The sequence below is a fragment of the Gastrolobium bilobum genome, unplaced genomic scaffold (assembly GCF_033153095.1).
Source record: "Gastrolobium bilobum isolate Gb01-03AN ecotype WA unplaced genomic scaffold, APGP_CSIRO_Gbil_v1 utg2195, whole genome shotgun sequence".
NCBI classification, from domain to species: domain Eukaryota; kingdom Viridiplantae; phylum Streptophyta; class Magnoliopsida; order Fabales; family Fabaceae; genus Gastrolobium; species Gastrolobium bilobum.
In genome coordinates, this window is record NW_026895782.1 from 1,215,001 (window position 1) to 1,238,686 (window position 23,686).

Genomic DNA, 23,686 nt, shown 5'->3' on the forward strand with positions numbered 1-23,686 from the left:
GTGTTTTTTATTCATAAAACTAATGTATGTTGTCTCTCATGAAATGAAAGGCAGACAACTTTGAATATTTTAAATAAAAGTAATTTTTGGTATTTTTTTGATTTAGTGGCATTCTAATTTTGAAAAGCACTCGATGCAAGATTCATATTTTATAGTGGATTTTAATATTCACACTTATTTTGATATAAAGATTTAATATCGCTTTCACGTATCTACTTTATGTTTACCGCCGCTGTTTTGTTATCTTTATTGGCACTTGATCTTTTTTTTTAATTATTATTATTTGTATCCATATTGACAACCAGAGATAGCGATGTATAACTGTAAAAGAGTTATATCTCTATTTTCAAAAATAAAAAATAAAATAAAATTATCTCCAACTTATATCTCGCAACGCACGAATTCATTTGGGGACGTTTGGCACAGGATAAATTTTTATTTGTCCGGAAATCTTGATTTTCAAAAATATGATTTTTACATTTAATTTACGATAATATCTGAAAATTTAAAATTTCAAAAATTTCAGTTTCTCGAGATTCCGCAAAAAATCCGTGTATCAAACGGCACTTTATAAGAAGATTATGGTATTCATGCTATTTGGATGGCTGCTTTACAGGATTCTCGAGGAACTGTGTTATGTGCAGAATATATATATATATATATATATCATAATTAAGTTTATATGCAATTGTGCAATGCCATTGAGTGTTTGAGATGGAATCGTAGAAGTTCCTTCAGTCTTGTTTCTTTTCAAACGGTATGGACTCTCCAGATATATAGAGCAACACTTCCCTCCGTAGTTATAGAAATAGTACAATTCACTATTTAAATTGTATGATTAATTTATCAAGTCAACTATTCGTATTATGGTTTTATAAAAGCTATGTTGTAGGAAAAATGATTGTGTAATGTTATAGAGATTCGTTTTGCGTGCCATAATGTTAAATGACAAATGGAAATCCCTTCGTATTATATGAAAAATTAGAGATTACTTTGATTATATGGTACATGTATGGATCACTGTGATTCTATATTACCAATATGATTCAATGATTCGATATTTTTTCTTATATATTTCATTAATTGGCATAAAAGAAATTGAAAAACCTAATAAACTTAAGTTGTTATATCAAAAGGAACTAAAGAAACATAATTGAATGTGTTTTAATTGATTATTTCGTTGTCATGTTTTCATTCTTCTAAAATAAGGTTTCATACAATCACTCACTCTATGCATTTTATTTAGTTGTTTCATTAGAGGTTTCATACAGTCACTTATTCACTCTAAATGCACCTTATTTCATTATATCATTGCTATGTTTTTGTTCTTTAGAAACATGAGCTTCATTTAGTCACTTTATATAGTTCAATTATGAATTATCACTGATCATCATAATTATTATTATCTAGGTTGATCATGTGATTTTCTTCTACACAAATAGTTTGGTGCAGTTTTAACCTATGGGTCTTCACTGAAATAAGGAGAGTGTGTACCTGCAAGACACTCGACGCTCAAGTCAGATTTTATGTAAGCAGATTTATTATTGTTGAAGAAGATGAGTACGTTTGGGTTAACACATTCATATTTATGGTAGAGAGATGTCCAACTTGGTGGAGAGATGACCAGCTTGCAAGTTGTGAGGTGACACGTTTTTTTCTTTGGTCCTTGTGGGTGGTCTTGATATAAGGTATTGCAGAGGTTGCGTTTGCTTGGTCAGAAAGTTTGTAGAAGCACCCTTTGTTGACTTGGGGTCTTTTCTTCATAGTTAAGGCTTTGAATGTGGGCCTTGTAGGAGCAATTCGATCCGCGAAAGCATTTAGCCCTTTGCGGTTTGAGCTGCGACGGATCATCATCGTTTTATATTTATCTCTTGTTGCGCAGATCTATGCATTATCTCCTCGTGTTTGATCCTCTTCAAGAACTGCTCTCCTCTGCACAAACAATGTCGTTGAGGCTGGCTAATGTTAGATCTTCCAGACTATCTCTTTGTGTATGGGTGTTATCTCACTATCATAGAGATAACCTTACCTCAACCAAAACATTTATTATGCAAAACCACTCACTCTATGCATTTTATTTAGTTGTTTCATTAGAGGTTTCATATAGTCTCTTATTCACTCTAAATGCACCTTATTTCATTATATCATTGCTATGTTTTTGTTCTTTAGAAACATGAACTTCATGTAGTCACTTTATATAGTTCAATTATGAATTATCACTTATGATTTTGTTTTTTTAGACATATGTTAAATTATTTTTCCAATTTATAGTTCCTAGTTTAAAATTATTTCATTGTGCATTAAATATAATTTATATGATATATTTTAAGTTATTTTTCAATATCTTTCTGAATTTTACGATTCATACAATTTATGATTCACGATTAAAAAAATAGTTTGGTGATCTTCAAATTGAATTGGGATTCCCTAAGCTTCTTCCCACATTTCGTTATTAGTTTTTGTACCCGTCTTGGAATTTCATTTATATGGAAATCTTTTATTTCAACGAAAGGATGATAGACAATAGTAATTTGTTTGTAAGATTGGATCTCTAGGGCTCCTAATTACAATTTTACACCATCATTGTTAGGGATGAAAATTCGGATTGACACGATACGATATGAATTTAACACAAATATAATTAAGGGATATGATTCGTTTACAAACTTTTTTTACAAATTACACTAAGTAGACCGGTCATACACTGCATGATTAAAGTATGATTGGTCGTACTAAGTATAGTTTGTAAGAGTTTGTAAACAAAAAAGTTTGTAAATATAACATGCCCCTATAATCAATACAAATATGATACAAATTAAAAAATAAGTTAAAACCTTCTACATGAACACAATCCATTTATTTTGCATGTTGACACGATATGATATTAATAACTCACCAATCTCAAAGTGTGTCACTTATTATATGGATTGACATGATACGACACAACACTAACAACATGCCAACCTCAAAGTGCATAGCTTATTATGCGAATTAGATACAAATAAACTGTAAAAAGATTAGTGCGAGTCAATTTCATGTTTGGAGGTTAATATGTAATACGACATTATTTTTTGGTGACTGTTTTTGCCAATACGAACACAACACAAATTCAAAACGAGTTCATCTGATCATGAATTTCTCGTATTGTGTTAAAAACTATCATCCCTAATCACGACATGTACATTCGAAGTTTCCGACAATAAATGTAGTAAAAGTTTCACATTTGCTTGAAGTTTGCAATTATAATTAAAAAAAAGTGTTGTCTCCCACTTCTTTAATGGGTGGCCAAATCAACACAGAAATAAGTTACTTAACTGGTATTTATTGAATAAGTTACCTTAGTAATATTTGGGGAATATCATTTCTAAATCTGTGGCAGAAAAAAAAAGTCTGGTTCCGATAGTGAAAATGGAATAGGTCCATCATTTAATCAGTTTCTCTCTCTTTCATTTACTCTCTGTGGCAATTTTCTTTCTGCCATGGAAGCATAAATGTTATTCCTTAATATTTATTATTATATTCGTGATATGTTTGAGAATTTGAAAGGCAAATAGAGGTTTTTTTTAAAGGATTGGTTTTAGGGCACTCACTTATTTCTCACCACAAAGACTATTACATGATAGTAGTTTTAAAAGATTTTATTATAAAATAGGCGATATTATGTGAACTGTTTGCTGGTGTTGTTTATGGTCCTCTTGATGGATGGTTTATGAATGTTGCTATAAAATTCTCTCTAAGGCTGTAAGGACAAAATAGGGTGTTGCATATGCGAAGACTCCAAACGTTTAAATTAGTATGTATATCAAGATGAAGAACAGTATAAAAAATATGCATACCCAAGGGTATTCATATAAATATAGGCAACTATAAGAGTGCAATGTGATCAAGATCACAGAGGAAAGATGTTAGGTTCCTTTTTAGCAAAAAGAATAAGACTAAGGAAAGGAGAAAAAATAAATTAAATGGAGCAATTTTCTGATATCTTTTCATTCATAATGGGTCTTTAAATAAAATTACAACTGAAACAGAAATAGTAAAAAAAAATGGAAAGTAACTACCTAACTAAACAATATGGAAAATAACTACCCAACTAAACAATATGGAGAATAACTATCTAACTAAACAACGCAAAAAACATTGAAATGCAGTTACATATTCATGGGATCATGGGTTTGTATGAAAAGATCCATGTGTTATTAGTAAAAAAAATTAAAGAAAATAAAAAAAATAAAAAATCAAGATGTTATTTACAATCTAAAATACTTCTATAGCCCAAACCATGATATTTAGGGGTGTTCATCAACCGATTCAAACCACGATGACCGAACCGAAAAATCGAAAATCGATTTTTTTTTTTGCAAATTTTAATTGGATTGGATCGGTTTTCGGATTGGTTGATGAAAATCGATCCAATCTAAACCGAACCAACATATTAATTTCCCTCTACCTACTTGGGTCTTTTTCAATCATAGCCAAAAAATTTCTAAATCCAAGATCCATTAACCCATCAACTAAACCCAAAAAAAAAATCTAGCCACATCTCATCAACAAAATTTCATCTATGTAGTGTTTCATATCTCATTGTTAAAAAAAAAAAATTATTGTTTATCGATGCTTTTGATTTAAAAAAATAAATAAATTTACACAGCCAATATATACAAAAGATGTTATTTGCACAATAATCATGAAAAAATCGAAAAACGATCCAATCCAAACCGGAAAAAATTGGATTGGATTTGAAAAAAAATTCAAACCAAATGGATGATTATATGATCAAACCGAAAGGATTGGATCAGATGATTTTTGCTTCCAAAACCGATCCAATTCAGACCGCGAACACCCCTAATGATATTGACCCAAAATAACGACTAAGCGAGATTGTTGGGAGGACAAAAACGCTCAAGCTCAAAAAAAGTACAAACAACCAAATGATGGTAGTTTAGTTAGTGCATGAGAGCTGAATAAGTGATTGTGAAAACATGTGTTCAATCCTCCCGAGTATCACATTCTAGACAAATTTAAAGCCTTAATCCTGATCCCGCCCAGAATCGGACTAGTCGTGAAACGATGAACCATTAAAATGTTTCCAAAAAAAAGCGTACAAACTCTATTCAAATCCAGTGTTTTAAAACTCGGATCGGTCATCGACTCAGTCGAGATATTGAGTCACTGATTATTGGTTCAACCAGATATACTATTGACATATTTTAAAAATATAAATATATTACTTATAATAATACGAAGAAAGTGAATGGTAATAAATGGTATAAATGAAAGAATAATGTTATCTCTATGTGCAACAAAAAATGACAGCATTATATTTTTTATCTTAACAGTTTGCATAATTTACAATTTTTTAATCAAATCTCCATAAAGGTAATTGGAATGCATAAAAATAAAAGAATAATATTAAGTTATTAACTAAATGCATAAAAATAAAAGACTAATATTAACTAGATTATGTAAAATTGGCGCATTTCATCATCTCTCCTGAGTCTAACCCCATCAGAGAGGTATAAGAAATCTGTGAATCAATGTTAAAAGTGGATCTTGGAAATCAACGGCCATCATAAGCTAGTAAAAAAGTGAGACAAAATAAGATCATCATCTCTAAGATTTTATGCACTTTGAAACGATACAGAGCAAATGTGATATAAAAATTACTGCACTATGGATATTTCTTTATAAGTATAAAAGCATAAATGATGAAAACAACGACAATACCAATTATCCAAATACTTTCATAAAATATAGGCCTTTTTCAATTACAAAATATATTAATAGGAAGAAAAGTATGAATGTACAACTGGGGAGTGATAAAAAATTGGCTCCCAACCAGAGCTTTGTTTCTTTTTTATTTTTCTAAGTTGAAAAATCAAATTGTTTATACAATCTTGTTTCAATTTCAAGCTCATGATGCAGGTCCAGCTTACTTAAGACTTCCCTCCCCCCCCCTTTTGTTTGAATAAGAAGCAGACTTAAAAATAATGGGTCAATTTTCCAAAAAAAAGAGTCAACCGAGTGTCGTTTAACCCACTGAGACTCGATCGGGTCAACCAGACTAAACCGAGTTAAGTGCATGACCGATCTAAATAATCACTCGAATTGATGGCCTGGTAACCAAAATTCATATCTATCAGAGTTTTAAAATACTTTTGAAATCTCTAAAACTTGTTTAGTCAACAACCTATGTGGCCATCATTCTATATCTATCCTCATATTCAACAATTTGGCTAGTATATTCTCTCCAAAAGCTTATGGATTATAAAAATTCAAATAAAAGTGCATATTAGATGATTCCACTAATGCCTATTGCAGTATACACATGATTACGAAAATGATTAGAACATATTATTCATCCAAAACAAATGATTTAGGCACACTCAATAAAATTAGAAAAATCGTGATAAAAATAATTTCACTGACCTAACTATTTGTTAAAGAAATATGATACATTTTAGTAAGGCAGTTTTAACATAAAAATATCGGCATTGGTATTGATATTAACACTAGTGATACGTTTCATTTGCTGAAAAAATAAGGTATACGACGGCACTAAAAGAATTGTACTTTCTTATATTGTTAAAGTACCGAACAAAATGGTATAAGTACCGAACAAAAGTAACTCAAGGGATAACATAAATCTCTAGATTTTTCTTTCCAACTGAAACAGGTTACAAAATATTGTTGAAGGTAGAAAAATAGAAAAATCCAGTAACTCATATTCCTTCATATATTTCAATTTTATTGAAGGTAAAATAATTCACAACACAAAAGGTATTATGGTATATTTTTGCGTTATAGTATGAATAAATATTGCAATTCTTTATAGACGTATGTTGGTCACTAAAAACGAATAATACAAGAGATGGGAACCTGGGCTTTTTTTTTTGGTACACAGCCTGGGCTTTTACCCGTTTAAGAAAAAATAAAATAAAAATGGGAACGATGTTGCGGTGCACCATTGGGCCTTGATGGAAGGTATCTGTGTTGAGTTGGGAGTGTTTCGATTTTCGAAGAAGGAAAAATGTTGATTCGGCGATTGCCTTGGATGGCGATTTCTGTGGCCGCACCAGTTCCGTTCCATTTCGGTGGTAACAGTGGAATTTGCATTCCCATTCGAAAGCAACTTACCTTTTCCCTTCTATCATTCTGCTCCAGCTCCGGCGTCCATCTTCCTCAACAATCTGTAAATTTCATTTCGACGCAATGCCTAGGGTTAATTCATTCCATTTCATTTCTTGCAATACTCACTGTGTTTGAGTTTCCACTCGTAGGGACACGAAGTGGATAATCGTCGCTCGCAATCTCTGAAACCTGGTCTTTATCTAGTAGGAACACCAATTGGAAACCTCGAAGATATCACCTTCAGGTATGGTACATTTATATTTTCCTAATCCTCTTCTTCACTTGTTTGTTTACTGTTTAACAATTAGCACACTTTGTTTGTTGTTTGTGGATGCGCAGGGCTATCCGCGTGCTGAACTCAGCAGATGTTATACTCTCAGAGGACACGAGGCACTCTGGGAAGTTGCTTCATCACTATAATATCAAAACACCCCTTGTAAGCTTCTTCTTTTTCCCCCCATCTTGCAACCAATCAACTTATAATTCTAATACTCTTCTCTAGATCTTCAGATGAGTTATCACAGATTCAATGAATCACAAAGGGAACAGGTTGTGTTGAAGAGGTTGAAGCAGGGTGAGATTGTGGCACTTATAAGTGATGCTGGAACGCCAGGCATCAGTGATCCTGGTATGGAATTGGTAAGTATGCTGTTGCTATGCTTATTTATTCTTGTCAACATTTCTATTTGTAGATTATTTTATTATTATTTATAATTTTCATCATAAAGCTTATCAAATATTAATGCAGGCCAAATTATGTGTTAATGAAAATATCCCTGTTGTTCCAATCCCTGGGCCCTGTGCTTTGGTATCAGCTCTTTCTGCCTCGGGTTTACCTACTGATGAATTTACATTTGGTAATTAACTGGCTTCTTTGGAAACTTTGGCATTTATGGTATTTTGGGACCTAACATGACTGTCACAACTTATATTTCTGTAGTTGGTTTCCTTCCAAAACATTCGGGATCAAGAAGAAAAAGACTCATGGTTTCAGCGGATCAAACAACAACACAAATATTTTATGTTCCTCCTCACAAGCTCTCTCAGTTTCTAGAAGAGAGTATTTCAATTTTTGGTAATGCAAGGTACTGAGAGTTTGGCTAAACCACGATGTTATAACTTATAATGCTTAGTTTGACGAATAAAAGTACTATATGCTTGTAAACCTTTTCTTCTAATCAGTATCCTTCTTGTCTCCCACTTTTAAATCTTGCAGTTGGAAAATCCATTGATTTTTTTTTTTTTGTGTTGTGATATATTAATCATTGAGTTTCTGTACCATAAGTCCATAACTTGTTTGTTTATTTTATCATTCAACTCTGGCATGAATTTTGATTCATCCTATGTACTAATGCCCCAAAACTGAGAATCCATATTATGTTATCCGGTTTATTGGCGTTTTTTGGCTGATTCATAGATCTTTTCTGAGTTTTTTTTTTTTTTTTTTTTTGAGTCATTGGTTGGTTGACTCTTCAATTTGATGGTATTGCAGGCGATGTGTTATTGCTCGGGAAATAACTAAGTTACATGAAGAGGTAAGTTTAGCACTTATCCCTCACAATCACAAGTCAGTATTCAGCAGTTTAAAACTTACTTTACATTGGTTAATTATCTTATTTCTATTATGGTTATTTTGAGGCTGTTAATTCTATAACTACTTTTCACTTAATCTGTGTTAATAAGAATTAAGAGGCCATTAGTTTTTTTTTTTTCCTTTTTATATGTCACAACAATGGGATAAATTAAATAAAGTTTATCATAGTAATGGTGTCTTGTTATAGCCTTCTTCCTTGCCATGCATGTGAGCTAACTATTTTTCTCATGAAAAAATATTTCTTTTTATGTCTTGCTAAATTTTTTTACTATTCCTTAACTACGGTTACTGCAGTATGCCTGATTCCAGGATTTGAAATTGCTATTTTTATATCTGATGTTGGCCTTAACTTAAACACACTGTGTAGTATTATGAGGGGCAAGGCTGAGGATGTGTGACTTTGTGTTTGTGGCTTCTTGAGCGCACAGTTATGCAAGTTATTAGCAACCCATCAGAATGCTTCTGTTCTGTTGAATTTCGTTAACAGTGTGCTCAATCGATATGCAGTATATCTTGTTCTCTTAGGTTCTTTTTTTTTTACTGACCTAGAGGATATTGCTTCTGTAGTTTTGGCGTGGTACTCTTGGTGAAGCCAAGGAAGTATTTTCGATTCGTCAGCCAAAGGGAGAACTTACCATATTGATTGAAGGGCAAGCAAATTCTAAAGTTGAACCTCCATCAGACGTTGAGCTTGAGAGTGAACTAAGAGAATTGATTGCAAGTGGCAATAGTCTTTCCACGGTAATAGCTTCCTTATATTTGGACACCTTCAAATTTAGTTTGCGCTGAAGCTTGGTATAGATAAAAAACCAATCATGGATTGTCCATGATTTAAGCTGGTCAAGCTGATGAAAATGGATGTGGATTTGGACACGTGGTTCTGCATGGCTTTGCAAAAGTGATCATTAATTTATCCAGGTTTAAAGTTAAAAGAAAAGTGGCAAGAGAGAAAAGTTTATGTCCATACAATGGGCAAATAATCATTTTGAGCTAAAGTGGTCCTCCATTTTTTTCTTCCATTTAATTGATGTTGCCTCATCATATTTGTGAAAAAATCTCGTTCAGTTATGGAACCTTTTCCGTCTTCATTCTCAATGCATTACACATGATCTAAATCTTTTTCTTCTTTATTCCAGTATTTTAACTTTTCAACGTTTAATAACTTCTTAATTTCAATGCATTTGTTCATTAATTCTGACCGCTGTTGTATATTTAGGCTGTCAAATTGGTTGCCGGCAGAACATCAGTGAGTAGAAAAACTATATATTCACTTGCATTAACAAAATTTGGGAAGCAGCTTGAAGTGGAAGGTGATTCTAATTAATGCAGATAATTCCTGTAGGTAAGTTTGACATTACTGTGCTGGTGTTTGATCCATGCCATTTTTTGTTCTGGTTAAGGTGGAAGGGCCGGCTTGGCTCAGCGGTAAGCTTGCTTGTCGTGGTGTGTCAGGTCGCGGGTCCGAATCAGCCTCTCTGCAAAAAGCAGGGGAAAGACTGCCTAGAGTATTCCCTTCCCCAGACACTCACGAAGTGGGTATTTGAACTGGGTCGGCCCTTTTATAGTTCTCATAAAGCATAGAGTAGTCTGTAATTAACAAGAGAAGGCATCGTTTAGTTGTCTCTGTTGCTTACTCCTTAAACTGGGATTGCGATGGGATTCCAGCTGCAGGAATGGTTTACCACTGCTGTGGAAGCACCGATCATATTAAGAATGACTGGGTTAGTGTACTGAGCGTCCACATTGTTGCCTTGGCTCCCCATTGTACGGGTCTTTAGAACACTCTCCAATAGGACAACATAATTGATTTTAAATTGGCTACTCTGGGCAAGGTAGCTGGGAATGGGCTGTCCGGTCGTTCTGGCGAGGAAAAGGATACAGCTGAATTCTTCATTTGCTTTTCTATCCAATCTGCTTCTGCAACTTAATATGATTGTGGTGAACCACTGTTTTATTTAGCTGCCCAACTTGTCTTGATTGCGTACAGAGTGCATGGTTTTGGATTCTGCTGATGTAAAATGTGAATACATATAACCTAGTAATTTAGTAAATTCCTTTGGTCTGACAATCGACAACCATATAGGAGAACTATGCTACATCTGTTAATACCCGAGTCCCATCATTCTCATGCATGTCCCTTTGGTATGTAAGCTTTGTTCTAGTTTTCGATCAAGACAAGCGGAGCTGTCAGCTGAAGATGGTGGTATTTTTACAAATCCCCACTTGCTATCCCGTATTTGGTACGAATTGGGTTCCGTTATTCGTTCTCCTCTTAAAATAGTATACCAACAGTATGGCTGTGTATAAACATTTAGAAATTCTATTTTTTTTTTTTTTTTGAAGCCATGACATCATTGTTTGTGTTGTATTGTGCTAGAATTTTTTATTTTTGAAAAGAAAAAAGAAAAACAAGTTTACATATAATAACACTTTCAATGTTTTATGCATAAATCATTATTTTAGTTTATATTATGAACTTTTGTATGACATTTTCCCAATTATAATCTAGAATAAACTGGTATTTCCTGATGAATAAATGGATCATTGAGCTTTGATTACGGGCCCTTGAAGTTTTATGATGATTCGTTAGCTAGCTGACAGCTCTAATGAATATGCCGATAAATAAGACCCATCAAGTGCATAGAGGTGGCCCGGGTGGGATTGAACTTTCTGGAATAGTGACCATTTTGTCACACTTCAGTAAATTATTTATCAGGCTGTCACGTTAACAGTAAAAATTTCCGGAATGCCGCGCGGTATAATTTGCTACAATGTGCAGCGAAATATGTTTGCAAATAATTCGCTACACAGTGTAGCAAATTATGTCATGTCAGACTGCACAGTCAGCAAAAATGACACGTGTCAAGCGGGCAGTAATTTGCTACACTGTGTAGCGAATTATGCTTGTATTACTGCCTGCTTGACACGTGTTATTACTGCTGACTGTGTAGCCTGATATGGCATAATTCGCTACACTGTATAGCGAATTATTTACAAACATATTTCGCTGCACAGTGTAGCGAATTATGGAACGTGGCATTCCGAAATTTTTTACTGTTGGCGTGATAATCTAGTAAATAATTTGGCGAGACTTGACAAAATGATCACTGTTCCGAACTTTCGAAGACATCCTTAAATTTCATAAACAAAAAACTGTTCCCTTACCACCAAAAAAAAAATAAAAATAAAACAAAAGGTTCCCTTCATTGTGATTAACTTATTATCATTATTAATAAATACGGAAGACTTTGTTTTATGAAGAGTCAATGTAATTAAATATTGTGAAAATACATAGGTAAAATATTATCATTCAGTAAATGTTATATGAAATTTACATAGTGGGACGTCCCGGTTTCCATATTAAATGTTCTGATATACAATACTCGTTTCTCTTAGCTAAAAGAGTAAAAGACAGAGAATTCTAATATATCTGGAAGAATTTATGTACAAGGAATTTGGATGGGTAATAAAAGCGGAAAGCCTTCTTCATTCTTTTAAAAGGCACAGATAGTGAAAATGCTGAATATTCAGAGAGAGAGAGAGAAACTGGAAACAGCTGCGTGTTTGTGGACATAACAACCAAATCAGACGGTCGGTCGGGATCACGGGCGCCACTCTGCGACATGTCATGTGCATATTGGCATTTTCCCCTCGGCAGGCCCCACCATTCCCTGAGATTGAGTCCCACCTATAACCCAACTCCATCAACATTTTCACCCCTGTAATCTCACTCAGATAGCTACCCCCTCAACCAACCATACCGTTAAAAAAGAAAAAAGAAAAAAGAAAAGAAAAACCCTCCCTGTAATTCCTTTTTCTTTTTCTGCTTTGTAATTCAAAACCATGATAGTACAACACCGTTTATTGTTTACGCCCTAAACTAACTACTTAACAACATTCCGTTCCCCTGTTTATCTATTTCCAGTTTTTTTGTCATATCATCGTTGGTGTTGGTGTTGGAAGGCTCAAATTGAAATATTCGCTGGCCTGTGGCTAAGATTCGGCGGGGGTCGAATTGCATCTTCCTGGCATAGAATTGGGTCCACTTATCTCCAAAGTGGTCCATCCACTCCTGTTGTGTTGTGTAATGGGGCAGGTACTGTTTCACCTTGATCTCCGAATCATGACAGAATCTCAGAATCTGACGGTTCTGATTAGTCAGGTACTCCACTGTCTCAGTATCCAAAGCTGATCTCAGAAATGCCACCAGGTAAAACACCTCCTCGTCTGGTGTCACCACCGAGCTCCGATGGTCCCACCTACCACAATTATCACATCACCACGCCCATCAGCAAAAACATGTTTTGGATTTTTCTTTTCATGCATGCAATGATGCAACATGGTACTAGTAGACAGACAGTAGTCGCTGGGCTTTACTTTCTACGTTGTTAACAATGGTTTGACTTGTCAGAGACCGATGGAGGCCAAGGTGGATGGAATACTGGAATTTCATTATTCTTTTATGTACTTGGATTTTATTTTTTATTTTTGTTTATGAATTCATTATCATTACATGAATTTAGATATTTTTTATACAGATAGTGAAAAAAATAGATAGATGGATGGAATCATGATATACTTATGCGTATTGACCAGGACGAGGATTGGGTGTACATACGGCGGTGTCTATGGAACTAGGTTATAAAACAGGACAGGACAGAACAGGTCATCCCAACAACAATTGTAGGAGTGGGTCCCCATCGAAGATCTTCTGACAGCAGAATCTTCCCAGTTGGATGATCGTGGCCATCCGTTTTTGTTTGCTTCTGGTCGAACAAAGAAAAAGAGCGTAGCACTTCCTAGCTGGCTTTAATGCAGATTTTCATCTGCTGCGTGGTCTACAACCCTCGTGTCTTCATCCTCTTCCTACTACATGCACATCGCTATAGTTGTTCTTTCCACATTTTCGATTTTGGGGTAAGCACTCTTTAGTTTTAGCTACGGTTAATCTTTAGTTCTTGATTACTCTACGACGTCGTGATCTTTATCTTCTTTATTTCAAAACAAATGTCAGTCAATTCAGGAATTATTGAGGACCTGGATAATTATTATAATTAACTTAATTAGAAAGAAACTCATTTTTCTATTAATCATTGGGATTAATACAAACTCATATATATATATATATATATATATACACACACACAGAGGTTCTATTCCCTAATCTTTTCCGACAACAATTCTACCTGTCAATCAGTTGTTGAGAATCTTTACACATTATTATAAGTTCCATAATTATTGGCAATATTCGTTGTGGAATATATGTATTAAGTTTTCCTCTCTTTCGTAGGGTCCTTCTTTCATTCTTTCTTCTTAATTTCCTATAACTCAATTAATAAAGTGGGAAAAGAAAGATGGGGGATAATGGACCTTAACACTGACACCCAATGAGACGTTGTCAGCAACAAACATGTCGCTTATGAGGGGGATCTATGCATGACTGCAAGCATCACAGTTGTTTTATTCTATATATATAAGACAAGGTAGGACATGCATGAATATGATAAGTGAAACAATATATAGGATGGCAATTGGCAAGGACTCAAATAAACTTACTTGTTTTTGTTCATAGGGTAGATGAGGATAGGCCCACTTGTTTTATTCCCCAGAATGCCCTTGAACACACCCTTGTCGAAGTCTGCAATCCTTGATTTTGGAACAAAAAGGTTGAGCCATGGATGCGGGACGTCCCATAAACCCTTGGATCTAAGTTTGAGCTCTGCCTTATGTACACGGTCCAGAAAATCCATATAAGGCAGATCCGTTGTGAAGATCGATGTTGGTATAAACTCTAACTTTTTCAATAGAGCCTGTATTTCCTGCAGCATAAAGAAGTTCAAACTATTAAAATCTTTCATACTGTCTTTATCATCGTTGCCAATGTAAAAGCAATGCAGAACAGTCAAAGCCACCAAGAAATTATAATGTATTATATTTAAAATACGCACAGTCACATGCAAATTAAATAGCTATAAATGATAATGAAAGCTGTTAGCTAGCTAACTAAGGTAGACGCTGCTTTTGTCAGCAGGAAGAACCCCATTATTTTAAGTAGTTAGCCTTGGCAAGAATTAAGAGAATAATTTGGTGGACCGATAGTATAGTATAGTTTAAACTAATTAAAATCTCTAATAAACTATTCTAAAGGTTGCCTTCGGTCTTGCGATTGAATCGAGATGGTAGATTACACAAGATCTTCCTCATGTTTCCTTGTGTATGTTTTATTGCTTTCTCTTGTGCAACTACAAACTGGTCTATTTTACAGAGAATAATCATATACGAGGACAACGATGCAGGGAGAAGCAAGGTTTACATTATAAACAAAAAAATAAAATAAAAGATTTAGTTGGTGATAGAATTCAAATGGAAATGTGATTTTCAAAATTTGAGCAAAAACAAAGAATCATATCAGCACAATGATACAAAAGTAGTTGTGAGATTTGATATATGTAAAAGTATTATTTTGATAAAATTAATCTTACTTAAATGCACAATTAACTATGTTTCAGAATGTGACTAGTTCCTTTAAAGGTAGAACGTTAAGATAGAGGGACTAGTCTAACTAATAATTAAATGTTAAAGTTTAATGGGGTAAAACAGCTGGTATTAAATATTCTGCTTTATTTTGTGCATCGTTAAACAGCTTTCTATCAATCAGTTAAGCAAATCAATGCCATTTTATTCTTTCATGTTTCCCTATATATCCTATCAGATCTCTGGAGGCCTATATGTATTGCAAAAGTCACAAACTGGACGACGAAGTCAGATGACCTAATTATTCTCTCTCTCTCACACATATCTATACAAGTCATTAGAATTTAGATCGATAAAATTATGGATCCTAATAATATAACTTTTTCGAATTGTTTAAATTATGCACATTTTCACATTCTTAATTAGTTAAATGACTTATATAAGAGAGATGATATATCTTGTAATATGTTTAGAAAATGATTTTTTTAGACAAATATTTGTTTTTTTAATTATCTTAAAAAGTTTTTAATTTTAGCCCTTAAAGTAAGCTAATCTAAACACGAACTAAATATATAATTTATTATTCGATCAAATACTGCTTGCACATGCCATAATTTTGAAGACACATACATCACTAGCTAGCTATTGGTAGAATGATTCTTGTGCAAACTTAATGTTTCAAACTTGAGTATACTTTTTAATACACTAAATAAGGTAACATTTGTTTACCAAAAATAAAATAAAATAACGTAACATTTACTTGAGAAAAATTAATGTAACATCAATATTTCAGTGTCTTAATGCACCAAGGGGTCTAACAAATAATATATTAATAGTAATAATTGAAGGAACTTTAAGTGACTGCCACACAATACAAACAAGGGGTTGGGTGTGTACCTCATCAACAGAATCATCATTCCCTTGGTGGTAATTTTTGGTAATCTCCAAGCAGTATAAAACACCTCCATCAGCATTTAGGGAACTGATTTTAACAGGGTTACTAGGTGAAAAGAAGGATGATCTCCAATTATTGATAAGCCCTTCATCCACTATCACAAAACCCTCAACATAGTCGAACTTCTGGCTCGCTGGTTTCCCATGCAGAGAGATGAGAAACTCCTGGTCCTTACAAAAGGTTGAAAAGTTGGAGTACAGAACTCTTATCCAACGAACCTGTTGAATATTGATGATATATTATGGATTTTTTTTGGCACAACAGAATTCCTCGACTCGGTATTCTTTTTTCTTAAATACAAAAAAGAGTAAACAACATTTTGGATCATCAAAAAATATCACCGGATCTAATTTATCTCTTAGAAAAAAAAAAAAGTCTAAGTTGTAGTTTCTCTGAAATTTAAAATAGGTTCATATTAGTCTTGTCGAGGAACTAACGTGAATCTTCTTTGAATTTTAAAAGGATCACAATTTCAACTAACTGAATCTATTTTGAATTTTAGAAAAATCACAAGTAAACTTTTTTTTTTAAGAGATTAAACTGAATCCCGTAATTTTTGTTGAGAACCTAAAAAATACTTTACTCTAAAAAAAAATTTATTTCATTTAAATTCACACTTTTATCTATATTTTTCTTTAATTTCCAATGTTTTGATCTCTCTATATATTATATATCTAACAGTAATGAAATTTTAATATTAAATAGACGATAGGTTACTGTTGTAACTCATGAGTCAGTCACAAGTCATAATTTTCGTTAACCGAGTCTGTTAACAGAAATTAAATAAAATTGAGAGTGGGCCAGGAAGGAAACACGTAAACAAGATTGCCAGCTTTATATTATTAGAAGAAGAGTACCCAAACCATTCCCTCGAAAACGACCCTTTTTAGGTTTTGTCGCTGACGCGAAAAAAGATTTCCTAGAAAAAGGCGTATCATGAACCACACCTATCAACCAATGGAAACCATCTTGAACCCACTTATTTTCCGCTGTTTATTTACACTTATTTGCTTTTAAAAAATATTATAGCGTATGCATTAGAAAATATTTTTTGTATTAATATCATAATATATATATATATTTATATATATGAAATTAATATTTATCATGTATATCTATACAAAAAAATATTTATCATGTATAAGATAATTTTATTTCATATAAAAAAAAAGTATGTAGAATTCCTGTAGATTTATATAAAAAGAAGAGAATTTTTTTTTTATAAATTTCACGTATTTTTTATGTATGTATAAAAAATAATTTTATTTATTATAATATGAGAAATATTAATCTATATATATATATATGGTTTGCTTTTTTTACGGTCAATGTAGATAATTTATCTATATTGTGCCCAAAACAACGTCGTTTTGAGGGGAATTTTTGTAATTATAATTTATTTCAGAGTTATAATAGTTTTTTTCATTATAATTTTTTAATTTTTCAACTCAAAATGACATTGTTTTAACGGCGAATGTAAATAACTTATCTACATTCATTTTAGAAACATTAAATTCATATATATATATACAAGATTTAATATGTCATAATTATTTATTGAAGTGAGTAATATTATAGTTAATGACAAAATATAAGTATGAGGGAGGACAAGAATCCCAAGATTGTGAAACTAGTGGCTTACAAAGAAAGAAAGGACGAATTCACTGTATATGCGTGTGTAAGAAAAGGAGACAAATAAAGTACGTATTAGGAGAGAGAGAGAGAGATACATACTCTGTGAGGAGCCGGTTCGAGAGCAATTCTAGCCCTCGTGATGATTCCAAATTGTCCAAGACCACCAAGAACAGCATGGAACAGCTCCGAGTTACGATCTTCTGAACACGTCAACAGCTCACCCTTTCCTGTTGTCACACAAGTACACATCGGCATAATAACTAATTAATTAACGACACTAAAGACAAATGATCAGTAATTTGATTTGTACATGCACAATGCCATGAAATTAGAGAACTTTAATATTCTTTTGGCCGGGAAGAACAATATTAGTCAGCACAAATTAACATTAAATAATTTTAACAATGAAGAATATATGGTCAAGAGAAATGAATTAATAATCCATGACTAATTAAATTGAGAAATATGAATAAATATATATGTGAATATATAATTAATGTTATAAGGGGTGAACCTGTAACGACGTCGAGCTCATAAACATTGTTGATCTGAGGACCGTGATTGAAGGTTTGTCCACTAATCCCAGCGTTGGATAGGGTTCCACCCACGGACAAATACAAGTAATCGGTCCAAGACATAGGTGCGAGCCCATAATCCAGTGTGGCCCTCAACACATCTATCCACAATTCCCCACCCCACACATCAACATACATTTCTTTCTCCCGCACGCGAGCTGGTCCGTCACCGTCACCGTCACCGTCACCGTCACCACCTAATTTCCCCATTTCAATAACAACCCCTTTCATCCATTTTTTCTCTTTTATCATCAGGGGCAGCAGGGCTTGTCCATTTATTGAATGTCCGTGACCTCTCGCCGACACCGCGAACCCGCCGGAAGTTGACTCATACGCCGCTTGCACCAGCCGTGCCACGTCCTTCGCCGAAACAGGGTGTAGAACCGCCGAAGGCTCTCCTCTGCTTAACTTGCCGAAATCTTCCGAAGCCGCTTCGAGTTCTGACGTGTCAACGCTGAGTTGACCGTCAAGTCCTACACGGAGCAGCTCCGTTGGGACCACCACCGTTAACCCAACCGTTACTATTAAACGGCATACGGCGAATGTTAATAGAAGAAGCTTGTTGTTGTTGATGGCCATTGAATCTTAATTAATTTAATAAATATAGAAATAGAGATGCATGGTACTGTACTACGATTACGATGATGAGTTATATATATTGGATAAGGAAAGTGAATGAGGGAATCGAAGAATGTTGGGAAGCTCAAGAGAAAGAGAACAAAATCTTGGAGCAGTGTTGTGGTGTGGGGAGTCGTGGATTAACGTAAGCAGGATTTCGCTTTAAAGATTTTGTACGCAACATGCACAAACATAAAAGATTCTCCCTGCAGTGTGTCCTCTGCTTCTCTCACTTTCTTCTTTTTAATTTCTCATCACACTCCTTCTTCCCCTAGCTAGGGCTATACCTTTCTTTTTGCTTTTTTTAAATCTCTGCTTGCAATTTAGTAGTGGATGTGTGTAAGAACACGTATACAGAAAGAAATGTAAAAGAGTCGATCTAACAATAAGGGTACTCTTTATCTATTGCCTATCTAGTACTGTATAGGAGGAGAATCTCAGAAAGAAAAGAAAGAGAAGGGTGTCATGTCATGGCATGAAAAAGAAAGTGCGTGAGTGCTGTGAATTGTGATCAACGTGAGTCAGAGTCATTACTGTGAGTTAGGATTTAAGATACCGGCTCTCAATTTATAGGACGGACGGACAGACAACCACGAGAAACTGAAGCCCAGAGTAAAGGCACGTGGATCTTCACGTGAGAGGAGTGACCAGACACGTGCCTGATTGTGGAATACTGCATTTATTGGGTCCTTCTTTTTACGTCCTCTGCTCAAATTCTAGCCTTACAAAGGACCAAACCGAAACATATAAGTACGCAGCAGCAGAAAACTTTTATATTTTTGTATAATCTTATATATCTAACTTAATCGAATTAATTAGTCAATTAAATGAAAAATTAAGGGAGAAATTAAAAGAAAGATTTTTTTGATCGAGTAGAGAAAGGGTAGAGTAGAGGCTGTGATTATCTAAGGGGCTGTCCTTATGAGAAGGGGTGGGAGGGTCCACGTATGGATACGGAGGATCTGTGTGGGGACACAATCGAAGGATTGTTCACGTGGGCGCAGAGACGATCCTTGTCAAGTTCGGGTGCAAATGCAAAGCAAAAAACCAAACGCATATTCTCTCTCTCTCTCTCTGCTCTTCTAGGCTATTTCTTTTTGCCTCTCTTTTATTATTGTTAGTTTAATTAGGCACTTGTAGCAATCATCAACACTCAACATAAGCAGATGTACATGTCTGCTATATGCTAGCTGTATATTAATCATAAGGTCATAATCACTGAATTATGTTCCCATTTCAAATGAAACTTAGCTATCCCCAACTCTCAAGGGTCCCAAATTTAGAAAATCATAGAATCTAAGGCCTAGATTGCATGGAGGTACGTAGTTATAGACTTTATTTAATATATATGGACTATATTATTTTAATTAAAGCTCTACGCACGCGACAATCTCAATGAGCAAGGGGATGTTTGGAGATTATATTAATTTACTCTGCATTACGCATTGGAAATTCCAATTTAATCTCAATTGCGTGCTAACCAAACCCAGACTCATCCAACTATTTTTCTATACCAATTCCAACTTACCACGCACGGAAATAAAATGAAAAAACAGCCTCTATCTAATGCATTGCCCAGCCTTCTCTGAAATCCAAATATATATATATAGAGAGAGAGAACGTACTGTCCGATTTTAATAGTTCTACGAAAGTTCCTATACTCTACCCTAACATAGATTTTTATTTAATTTATTACTATTTTATAACTTAATTTTTTTAACTCATTTAATGTTTAGAATTTACAGGCGATTACATGTTCACAATTGCCTTTATCTCTTATTGCCAGAAATAATTACAAAATAGAGGGAAGAGTGCATGTTTGGTTTGACTAACTTTTTTGAAAAAAATTCATTTTAAAAAATTCAGTAAGATTTTAATTATAAAATATTTGTTGAAGTATAATTTAAGTTAATGTAAATACATATGAATACTCGGGGGTTTTCCCTCCTTAGTTAAAAAAAATTAAAAAAAATACACATGATTAGGTTTTATTAATAAGTTTCAACCCTTATAAATATAGGGTGTAATGTCTTTCATATTATATGATATAATTTTAGAGTTTGCATTTGTCATTTAACATGACACAACAAACTTTCCTACAAACATAACATTTTGTGGGATCCACACTTTTTGAAGGAAAAAAAAATTACAGCACGCAAAACGAATCTCTATAACATTACACAATCACTTTTCCTACAACATAACTATTATAAAACCCTATAATTTTTTCTCTTACAACATATAAAAGTTTGTGAAATTTATATATTTTTTCTCTTTTCTCGACTTAACATGAACTCTACACACTTTTATTATATATATATAGAAGATAAAATTATCTCTTACAATATAAGAAATACTGAACTCGTAAATATATATTTGAAATTTTGGAGTATTCTGGAAATCTGAAACATTGTAAAATTCTTTCTTCCCAACAATGATAAGACTAGACGAACAGTGTAAGACAATTATTTTTTTTGATAACTAAAACTGGCAGTAAGGAAAAGTACTCTATATTGCTGCCAGAGACATGCCCAGGACTTCAAGGGTGTGTTTGGTACAGGAGGAATTTTTTGGTGACCGGGAATCATGATTAATGGAAATTCAGTAGAAATTGAGTTTACTTGGAATCTTACGAAAGATGTGTTTGGTTCGCCAAAATATTACCGGGAATACTGGGTAAAAATTACTGATTCCATGTTTGGTTTAGAACGAAATATGACTTGGAATATGAGGTTATTTTATAAAAATAACCCCAAACTATTTTTACTTTTGTAATTGATAGATTGGGTCTAGATTTTTATGTGTATTGGGTTATTTTTGTCTCAAAATTTATTGTTGTGTTTTCCCTTTAATTGGTATTCTGATTGGTATTCCGAATTACCATATTATTTTTGGTAATATGAATAGTGACTTTTCTTTATAAATCAAATTACCGGTAATCTTTGGATATCCGGGAATCGTAATTTATTCCTTCTACCAAACGTGGTAATTACATTTACCAAAGAAGGATTACCGGTAATTCTCTCCAGAAACTTGAACCAAACACCCCCCAAATGTCTGGCAAAGGATTACTTTGGGGCGAGTTTTGATACGCTGGCATTTTTTTGGATTTTCGAAAAGCTTAAATTTTTTAAAATTTTTAATTTTTAGATATTATCATAAACTAGATATAAAAATTAAATTTTTAAAAATCGAGATTTCCGGACAAAAAAAATTCCTACCGTAACAAATGTCCCTTTAAGATAGTTGTAGGCTTCAGGTTCAGTGGATCTCCTTGAACATAATAGTACTCTACCAACACAGGGCTTTAAGTCGCTTAATGGAGTCTCAAACCCACACACATGGAGAAGACAAACCTAAGGACAAGCTCCTTAATCACATGTACCATCTTGTGTGATAATGTAAGATAATTTTAAATAGGACTTAATATTTTTGAAAATAAAATTATCTTTTATATATATATAAAAGTACGTGGAGCTTTTTTCTTTATATGATTTTATATAGGTTTCATACATCTTTATGTGTATATCAAAAATAATTTTATCTCTTATAATATAAGAAATGTTAATCCTTTTTAAACACAGTAATATTAACCCCACAAACATTAAAACCACACAAATGTTAACCTTATTTGTTTGATTGTCTGTCTGTCTTTTTTTTTTTCCGTTCCTTTTAAAAAAAAGTCTATAATGTTCATGATGAGAACATATACATATATATTCCGCCGGGCCAGGCTTTGCTCGGAGAATAGCATACACAAAATTGGCATTTTCATTCCCTTTCTGCTGAAAACATACTATGAGTCTTGTCATGTCGATAGGAAATATATGCAACGATCTTTCATACCACACAAATACAATATGCTGCTGAATCTGGTCCTCTCATTATTGCAGCGAGATTTCCTTCCTATACAGTATATAAAAGCTACTAGAAACAAATTGTAGGTCAATAATTGAGTCATATATATAACAAATTATATATTAACAACTGGTATCAGAGTCCCCTGGGTCACTGACTAAATTTATCTGTTGTCGTATCTCGTCAAATGCTCAGTTACGTTATACACTGCTCGTTATTACAATATGTTTACCAAAGGGCAACATGTTCCTTTTCATCTTATCTTTTGGTCAGAAATAAACAAGGGTAAAATCTATCTCAAAATCTTTCGTAAAGATCTTGTGACCTTTTAGCATTGAAAGGAACAAGCAGATCCTCTTAGTCATTTTCTGCGAGTGGCCAGTTTGCAGATTTCATATAACTCTACTTATTTTCTGTGTTCATAATTGTTTTCCTCTGCATTCAGCCCATGTTCTGGAGTAACTACTTTTTTTAAATAAATAAATAAATATATATATATATATATATATATATATATATATATATATTATTTTCAAATAATTGCTGAATTTTTATATTTATCGTACCAACCGACATATTCATTTCTATATTACCCTTCGAATTACCCCGGGCCGAAAAAAGAAAAGAAAAGAAAAGAAATAACACCTGAACATTATATCTTTCTTTTTTTCAAAATAATTATTCATTTTTTGAATTCTCTATTTATTTTTAAATATGATTAGTCTCTCATTTTTTATGTTAAATTTAAATCTCTCTCACACAATTTAAGGTAATTAAGCTTATGCAAGAAGATTTTTTATTACATGTATAATAATAATTCTAGTTAAGATTTACCAATAAAAAGGAATG

The 23,686-nt window shown here is 33.4% G+C and overlaps 2 protein-coding genes across 4 annotated transcripts; one reads left to right on the plus strand and one right to left on the minus strand.

Moving 5' to 3' along the window:
• The first annotated feature begins 6,978 nt into the window (after positions 1–6,978).
• LOC133295908 (uncharacterized) lies at positions 6,979–11,146 on the plus strand. 3 transcript variants are annotated; one of them, XM_061494819.1, is made up of 10 exons: positions 6,979–7,189; positions 7,278–7,372; positions 7,468–7,564; positions 7,639–7,767; positions 7,877–7,985; positions 8,069–8,213; positions 8,621–8,663; positions 9,290–9,463; positions 9,939–10,064; positions 10,175–11,146. In XM_061494819.1, exons 1-9 carry the CDS (start codon positions 7,028–7,030, stop codon positions 10,044–10,046), a joined length of 1,062 nt encoding a protein of 353 aa, XP_061350803.1. In that variant the 5' UTR covers positions 6,979–7,027; the 3' UTR covers positions 10,047–10,064; positions 10,175–11,146. The 3 variants fall into 3 exon arrangements, with proteins under 3 accessions (XP_061350803.1, XP_061350804.1, XP_061350802.1); XM_061494820.1 differs by having other exon boundaries at positions 10,388–11,146; XM_061494818.1 differs by having other exon boundaries at positions 9,939–10,032; positions 10,123–11,146.
• A 1,091-nt stretch (positions 11,147–12,237) lies between these two features.
• LOC133295879 (cytokinin dehydrogenase 5) lies at positions 12,238–18,940 on the minus strand. Its single transcript, XM_061494759.1, has 5 exons — positions 18,301–18,940; positions 17,886–18,013; positions 16,094–16,369; positions 14,279–14,541; positions 12,238–12,981 (listed from the first exon to the last, which is right to left on the minus strand). The coding sequence occupies exons 1-5, from the start codon at positions 18,938–18,940 to the stop codon at positions 12,603–12,605; spliced, it is 1,686 nt and encodes a 561-aa protein (XP_061350743.1). The 3' UTR covers positions 12,238–12,602.
• Positions 18,941–23,686: the final 4,746 nt, after the last annotated feature.

Bases quoted from the DNA above. Each gene is read 5' to 3' on its own strand.
- LOC133295908 (XM_061494818.1), top strand. From the start codon at position 7,028: ATGTTGATTCGGCGATTGCCTTGGATGGCGATTTCTGTGGCCGCACCA. The intron at 7,373-7,467 runs GTATGGTACATT...GTGGATGCGCAG, and splicing joins CTCGAAGATATCACCTTCAG to GGCTATCCGCGTGCTGAACT. The intron at 10,033-10,122 runs GTGATTCTAATT...GTTCTGGTTAAG, and splicing joins GAAGCAGCTTGAAGTGGAAG to GTGGAAGGGCCGGCTTGGCT.
- LOC133295879 (XM_061494759.1), bottom strand. From the start codon at position 18,940: ATGGCCATCAACAACAACAAGCTTCTTCTATTAACATTCGCCGTATGC. The intron at 16,370-17,885 runs GTATGTATCTCT...AATATTCAACAG, and splicing joins TCGAACCGGCTCCTCACAGA to GTTCGTTGGATAAGAGTTCT. The intron at 12,982-14,278 runs GTAAGTTTATTT...TAATTGTGGTAG, and splicing joins TACCCTATGAACAAAAACAA to GTGGGACCATCGGAGCTCGG.